The sequence below is a fragment of the Odocoileus virginianus genome, chromosome 3 (genome assembly GCF_023699985.2).
Source record: "Odocoileus virginianus isolate 20LAN1187 ecotype Illinois chromosome 3, Ovbor_1.2, whole genome shotgun sequence".
Classification (NCBI taxonomy): domain Eukaryota; kingdom Metazoa; phylum Chordata; class Mammalia; order Artiodactyla; family Cervidae; genus Odocoileus; species Odocoileus virginianus.
The window spans coordinates 4,632,265-4,640,257 of NC_069676.1; the positions used below are offsets into that span (position 1 = coordinate 4,632,265).

Sequence of the window (7,993 nt, forward strand, 5' to 3'; positions counted from 1 at the left end):
GGCTGATCGCCTGCAGGCCCAGTACTTCACAGTTTATAAGGCTGATCTTGGCCCTGATCTCTTTGTCCTCACAAGCACTCAAGTGCCACTGTCTTCTGGGGTGTCTTCTACGGTCCCTGCTTGCCACCTGAAGGGCGTGAGCTGCTAGGTGGGGCTAAGAGCCTGCCCCCAGGACACACGCCGCAGCCCCAGACCTGCTCTTCCCCAAGAGACAAGGAGACCTCAGACAGCCCTCCCACCTCCCCTCCTGAAGGTGCAGAAGAGCCCCTGCCCAGGGCTTGAGGAAAACAGGCAGGAGAGGGGATGGTCTGGCAGACAGAACTGGGAGGGGGTGGGGGCGCTGCAAACGACCTTCTGAAATGCACCGATGAAGATGCAATTTGGGGATGTGACTCAGCCACCTAACACACAGGCCAAATTCAGCCACGCGGCGGCCATGCTCCTCCTTGCCTGGCAGCCGCGTCCTGACATGCCCTGGGCAGAGAGGGAGTGAGGTGGGGCATGCGGATAGGCAGTAGGTGACTTCCAGGAGGGCGGAGGCCTGGAGGGCCTTCCTAGGGCCCATCACGTTAATGCGGTTATTTGCGACTTAGTCGCTCAGTTGTGTCTCTTTTGCGACCCCGTGGACCGTAGCCCGCCAGGCTCCGTTTGTGGGATTTTCCTGGCGGACCAAGACCTTGATCAGAATTACTGCATTTAATCCCTATGGCTACTCAGCGAGGCAGGTGGCATTCTTACTCACATTGGGAGACAAGACTCAGAGAGGTTCAGCATGTTGCCCGAGGTCACACAGCCAGGAGGGGCAGGGGCTAAGTTAGTGCAGTCTGGGGTTGGCAGGATCTGCCTGGATCCCTCTTGACCAGCGAGGATCTTTCCCTTCGGAAAGGGAGCCAGTCTGGCGCAGCCTTTGAGGGGCCACAGAGCTCGGGGCACAGGAGTGGTGGCAGTCTGACACCTCCCACGACCTCACAGGAAGTGGAAGGACAGAGAGGCCTGCCAGAGATCTCAGGAGGAAGGGGCTGGCCCATAATCTAAAGACTGGGTGGGACCAGAGGGCCTTGGGCACAAGAGACCCCACTCCTCCCCAAGTTCACCTTCTCCTCCCTCATTGCAACCTGGGCCTAAAAGTGGGGTCCCCAGGATCCTCAGAATTTTCCCAAAGAACCAGAAACTCCTATAAAACCCCAGCCAAGGTTTCGATGTCCATGAAAGGGTGTGGTTTTCTGGGTGAAGGCCCCGAGTTCTTCAAGGACTTCTAAAAAGGGAGAAACACCCTGTGGGCCGTATTTGGTTTTGAAGGTTCTTGGAATTGCTAAAATTGTCTCACATGTCTGGGGCACAAGACCTCTGTTCCCTGAATGCTGAGGTAAGGAGATGAGCAGACCCTGCCTTCTGCACTATTTCAAGAGATACTGTGGGAAACCTGTAGGCCAAGCGGGGCAGGGGGAACCCAGGAAGGCTCTTGAAGCAGAGAAGAAAGTGTGCAGGCAGCAGGGACCAAGGAGGCCAGTTCCTCTGAACTTTCCCATCCAACAGGAAGAGAAAGAAAATGACCAGACAGCAAAGGAATGAGCTCTTTTACAAATGATGGGTTGATTACAGAGGGACCTTTGGGTGTTCCAGCCAGGACGAGGTCACGGCCACTTCCTCAGCTACTTCTTTAGTAACGGGGCATCTTAGTGCCAACCCAGCAGGGTCGGTGACCAGAAAGAAATGAGATCTCACGTGGAAAATGCCTAGCACACAGTCATGGGTACGTTGTGGTGCCACTGTCCAACACCACAATCTGTCCTTCAGAGCTGGACCAGGAGAAAGTACCCCCTGCCCATTACTCTCAAAGGCAGAGCCTCCTTGGGGCAAAATGCCCACCTCACTGCTCCCAGGAACTGTGGACAGAGCAGCACATGGCAGAATCTTGTAGGTTTTGTGGGCAAGTTGTGGGCTGTGTGTCCCTGTGGAGGGTAGGGAAGGACCCCAAAACACTCCTCCACCATCACTCTTCAGGCCCCAGCTCTGCTGGGCGGACAGGATCCATTTGTCCTCCCACCCTACGGGCTGTTGGAGAGTGGGTACAGCAAGTCGTTGGCTGACTGCCCCATCCCTTACGCATTCCCCCCTTCACCACCCATCAGGGTGCAATTAGCCTGCCCTAGCTTGCTCTCCCCAGCGCCCTCCACTCTGATGCATCTCCATCAGCATCTCTGGCTCACCCCCAGCCTCCAGCACTCACATCTGAGGCCCCACCCTCCAGGATAGCCAGAACAGTGCGCTGTGCTGGGTACCCGACCTCTGTCCTGGGAGAGCTAGGGGGCCAGTTTTACGAACCCTGCCATGCTGCCCCTAACGGCTGGACAGAAGGGCCAGTGGTGAGGGTCTCGTTCCTCGCATCCCCAAGCCAGTCCTGGGTCACTGCCTCCACCCCGAGAGCTCCCCCACCGTATCTATGGAGTTGGGAGACTCAGTGCTCTGCCCCCGCCAAAGTGAACCCAGTACCCTCCCCCTCCAGGATGGGGATCCGTGAATCGACTCACTCGGGCAGTGCACATATACACAGTCCCCCACTGCCACGTCCTCTCGGTTGCGGACCCCACGGACATCCTCCCTCCTGGCCCCTGCCCCAAAAGGCATCTCACTCCGGGACATGTCTCCCTGGGTACCCCGGTCCATACCGCTCAGTACCTGCGGGACGCGGCTCGGGCGGCCGGACGAGGCTGGGAGGGAGAGGGACCCACGCGGCCACGGACCCCCAGGTCGGGGCCGGGGCCGGGGCTGCGGACGGGGCGGGCAGCAGCGGGCAGGGGCGAGGCCCCGGGGCGGTGGGGCCGGGGGTAGCGGCAGCGCTCGCATCCCCCGCCGCCCTGTACACGGGCCCGGCCGGGGGGCGAGCTCCCGCCCGGGCCGGGAGAGGAGGGGGCGGTGCGACGCCAGCGGCGCGGCCGATTGGCCGAGCCCGGGTTGGCACCGCCCCCGGCGACCCCGCAAGCCCCGCCTTCATTTAAAGATCCCTCATTCCCAGGCGCCCCCTTCGCCCCTCAGCGCGCGGCTGGTCCTCAAACTCATCCACCTGCCACGCGCGATGGAGAGGACCATGGCGAAGCGAAAACTCCCGTCCTCGAGAACTCCTAACCACCCGTTTTCCAAAATCAGGTCCCCAAACTCCAGCCACCTTTCAACACTTGCGCACCTGGGGGCTGATCACAGCACGCACTTGCGGGGGTGACAACTCTGCAAAGTGACTGGCCACCTCCCTCCTGAAACGACCTCGTCAAACTTCCGCTCTGTGTGTGTGGCGGGGGGTAGGGGGGGTGGGAGGTCTTGGAGTGGGGAAACAAGATGATGGCAAGTAGAAAGTGCCTTGGAGCTGGGTGTGGGGGCTTTCAGGGCTGGGGGTGGGGGGTGCTTGCTGGGGCAAAGGCCATCTTCTTTGAGAGGAGAGAATCCACTCAGATTTAGCCCCCTCCCCCAGTCCTAAACTCCCCAAACCAATGCCAGGATGGCAGGCCAACAAGAGATTATTTTTTGGGCCCCCCAAATGCTGCCCCTTTCCCCTGGTACTGAGGATGACCTTGGGCAACACTCATTCAATGTTCATGGAAGCTCAGAGGAGCCTTGGGGACTGGAAGGTGCAGAGCCCTTACCTCCTCCTTTCTCAGGCAGCCTCACCACCTCAGCCTCACCCTATCCCCACCCTGTCACCTGGGTGACTGAACCTGACTCTGTCCTCCCCGGCCTGAGGGCTCCTGGAGGCAGCAGTGCCCCCTTCTCTCTCCCAGCCCCCCATCTATTTTCCTCTTGGCCCTGAGCTTTGGGCCAGATCAGAAACATCTGGCTGCTCATCACTGCCTCGGGGCAGCTGTCTGTTCTTTCTGTGGTGCCCAGAAAATAGCTGGGCTGAATGAATGAGTGAGTGGACAGTGGCTTGGGCAGGGCTAGTCCCAGGGGTCAGTGATGGAGGTGAGGGTGAGTGCAGCCAGGCGATGGGTGGGGGGTCAACAGATGGGACTCCTAGTCCCTCATCTCCAGAGCCTGTCCTTGATCCCAGCCTGCTGGGAGCACCCTGAGGAAGGCCTAGCCATGGTCTATGCTAGTTGGGAAGCAGAGGCCTGGGGACCCCAGGCCCTGTTGTGTCCACAGGGGCTCCGGGACTGGGGTTTGGGAACCATAAGGGGATGCATTCTCAAACATGCTTCATCCTGCCTCCCTCCGTCCACTTACCAGCCCCCCTTCCCAGTCCTCCTCAGACTCCCCTCAGCTTACTCCAGGCTTTGCACTTGCTGTTCCCTTGCCTGAGCCAGTGGGGCCTCTTTCTAAAGCACAACAGTGATGGAGCCACCCACAGCTCCCTCGGGGTCTGGCACACATCCCTGTGTCGCATTCAATGCCCTGGCCCCTGACAGCCTGTGCCTGCCCCCGTATGGGTCCCTGCCCCACAAAGAGCATTCTCGTCGTGCCTGCGGATTGACCCAGGCTTGCACAGGCTGCTGTCATGCCCCTGCAGCACCGGGCGTGTGTGCTCAGTCGTGTCCGGCTCTTTTGCCATGCCCCAGACTGTAGCGCATCAGGATCCTCTGTCCCTGGGCTTCTCCAGGCAAGAATACTGGAGTAGGTTGCTATTTCTTACTCCAGGGGATCTTCCCCACCCAGGGATTGAACCCGTGTCTCTTGCACTGGCAGAAGGATTCTTATCACTGCGCCATCTGGGAAGCTGCTGCAGTATCGGAATGCTTTCTGAATTCAAGTTCAGTGTGTAAACATCCAGTAATTCACAAGAGCATCGACCACAGACTGCAGAGGCCCCTCCAGTCCGCCCATCCTACCAGACCCTGCAGTCTCCGTATTTACCATCTCTCTCTCTCTCTCTCTCTCTCTAGAAAGATCCCTATCTCTCCTTTGGGCTCACATGTCCCAAGGGATCAGGAAATTCCTTCACGGAGCTGCATTTAGGACAATCAATCTGGTGACCGATCACCTCCTGCCCAAGTTGGCCCTGTTGTCTGCTTTAATCTCATGCCTCTGAGACAAGGCTGGCATTGGTGGACAGAGGTCAGGGGTGAATAAAGGTAGTGCTCTGGGCTTCCCAGGTGACACAAGTGGTAAAGAACCCGCCTGTCAATGCAGGAGATATATGTTCAACCCCTGGGTCGGGAAGATCCCCTGGAGGAGGGCATGGCAACCCACTCCAGTGTTCTTGCCTGGAGAATCCCAAGGACAGAGAGCCTGTCAGGCTACAGCCCGCGGTGGGGGTGGGGGTCACAAAGAGTCAGACACAACTGAAGCAACTCCACACACACTGAGTGGGATATAGCTGAGTTCCCATTCCAGAGCCTCTCAGCAGCCCACAGTTGGCTGGAAGGGACTCAAGGAGCATGAACTTCAGCTGGGAGACCCTCAGGACTCAGGCCCCAGGAAATGACCTACAGACTGGTGAGGAGGTAGAGGCTGAACATGAAGCCCTCCTCCAGGGCCCTGAGGTGTGGACCACAAGTTCAGCGCAGTGGCTGTGCGTCTGGGTGCAGGAGGCCTCGGAGAACCTCACAGAAACTGAAGCACCCAGAGGCAGAGGCAGTAGCCTGAGCTGGGGCAGACTGGCCACCTCTCCATCCTACCCGCAAGCTGCATATTCGAAGAAGTCTCAGACCCACCCTGGGTCTAACCAATGACTGCCTCAAAGGAGGCGGGACCCTGAATCCCCTGTGAGTGTGGGAATGGCAGAGTGGGGAAGGTATTCACTCACTCTCTCATTCATTCATTTATCCACCCATTCATTCATTCATTCACACATCCACTGAGTTTCTTCTCCAAGTGTGGTGTGGAGGATGCAGAGTCTGAGACAGGTATAATCTTCCCCTCTTGGAGTTGATCTTCTCGAGGAAGGGAACCTTTATGGGTAGAGGACTAGTAAGGCTTCCACACAAAAGCATGGGATGGACTTCGCTGGTGTTCCAGTGGTTAAGACTTCAAGCTCACAGTGCAGGGGACAACGGTTCGATCCCTAGTCAGGGAAGCAGATTCACATGCCACAACTAAAAGACCCTGCATGCCCCGATTAAACATTCCGCATGCTGCAACGAAGATTGAAGATCCCATGTGCCACACCTAAGACCCAGCACAGCCAAATAAATTAACTTAAAAAAAAGAAAAATAGACAAGCTTAAAAAAAAAAAAAGCATTGGAAAAGAATCCAGTGAAGTTGAGAAAAACGAGAACGGAGGTGGGAGCCTTTAACTAGGGTGTTCTGGGGTGGCCTCTTGAAAGAAGGAACATTTGAAAGCGGGCCAAGAAGCCAGCCCTAGAAAAGCTGAAGAAGGGTACACCCAGAGGAAGGCACTGCAAGGCCAAAGGCATTGAGGTGAGACTACCGAGAAGGGTGTGATGGAGGAAGAGAAGGGAGACCGGTGGGGCTGCAGTGAAGGAGTAAGTGGGGTGGGGGGAGTCACAGAGGCAAGCAGGGGTCCCACTCTCGGGGCTGTGTGCAGGACTCTGAGCAGAAAGGAAGTCATGAAGGGTTTAGGTCCCTAGTGTCCTGGCAACTGTGGGGGTGGGGAGGCATTCCAGAGGGCTTGTTCCTGGGCTCTTCAGTATCCAGGGAGCCCCCACCCCCAGAAGTTTCATTCATTCTATCAGTATTTACTGAGCATCTCCTGTCTTCAGGGCTACTGTGATGATGAAGACACACAATATCCCCCAAACGCAGGGTTTCAGGCCAGTGGGCAAGATAAGATATTGAATCAATCAATAAATACAACTGGTGCTTGCAGATGGCTCACAGGGGAGACGATGCCAGGGAGGGGTGGGAAGGGACTGTGCCTGGCCTCCTCTGTTACTTACCACGGGCAGCCCACCAAGGAGTCCTCGGTCCCTACTCTGGAGGAGGAGATGGGAGCCTGGGGGTGGCATGCAGGCAGAGGAGGCTCTGTTATTAGCACAGAGTTCCCGTGAGCAGCAGGGAGACCCTCCATACCCACCAGGGGACCTGCCCTGGGGCTGTCTTGCTCATTCAGCTGGTAGCTGCATCCTTGCTCCAGACTCTAGCCTGCCCTCCCGCCCTTGCCACTCTCGGCTCGAAGGCTCCAGACTAACTCCTCCTCCCCAGAGTCCCCCACATCTGACAAACCAGTCCATGATCACCTCTGAATTCATTCCAGCCCACCCCTCTGTCCCATCCCTACAGCCCCTGCCTCGGCACAAGGCTTGATTCTGAAGCATGGTGCCCCGCTGTGTGGCTGTTTTGATTTGAACAGTATCCTTCCCCCTAATTCCAGCTCGTCCAGGATGTCAGAACAGGACCTTATTTGATCACATTATTGGTCTTTGCAGATGTAGTTAAATTAAGAGGAGGTCTTCCTGGTGACTCAGACAATAAAGAATCTGACTGCAATGGGGGAGCCCCGGGTTCAATTCCTGGGTCGGGAATGGCTACCCACTCCAGTATTCTTGCCTGGAGAATTCCATGAACAGAGGAGTCTGATGGGCTACATTAGTTCATGAGGTTGCAAAGAATTGGACACGACTGAGCAAATAACACTTTTCACTTTCACATACTGCATTAGGGTGGGTGCTAATCCCATGACTGGAGTTCTCATAAGACCACGTGAAGATACAGACATGCATACAGGGCAGAGGCTATGTGAAGACAGAGACTGGAGTGAGACAGCCACAATCGATGGAATATCTGGAGCCACCAGAGGCTGGAAGAGACCTCTCCGGGAGCCTCCAGAGGGAATGTGGCTCTACCATGTCTGGATTTCAGACTGTTGGCCTCCAAAATGCGACAGAATACATTTCTGTTGTTTTAAGCCAACCACGCTTGTAGACATTTGTTATGGCTGCCCCCCAAAACTCATAGCATGGTCATGGACAAGGTGCTGTCCCTCTCTGAGCCTCAGTTTCCTGAACAGGGCAACGAGGACCCTCCAAGGGCAAGGGGAGGAGTTAGGGAGCTAATCCCAAATAAATGTGCCACAAATACTGTGATGGCTGACTGGATGTTCCC

The 7,993-nt window shown here is 56.7% G+C and overlaps 1 protein-coding gene across 1 annotated transcript in view; it reads right to left on the reverse strand.

Moving 5' to 3' along the window:
- KCNN1 (potassium calcium-activated channel subfamily N member 1) overlaps nucleotides 1-2,917 on the reverse strand; it is a 28,487-nt gene extending 25,570 nt beyond the window's left edge. Inside the window, 1 exon segment of the mRNA XM_070461905.1 lies at nucleotides 2,680-2,917. Within this exon segment, the coding sequence (XP_070318006.1) occupies nucleotides 2,680-2,847 (168 nt within the window). The 5' untranslated portion in view covers nucleotides 2,848-2,917.
- Nucleotides 2,918-7,993: the final 5,076 nt, after the last annotated feature.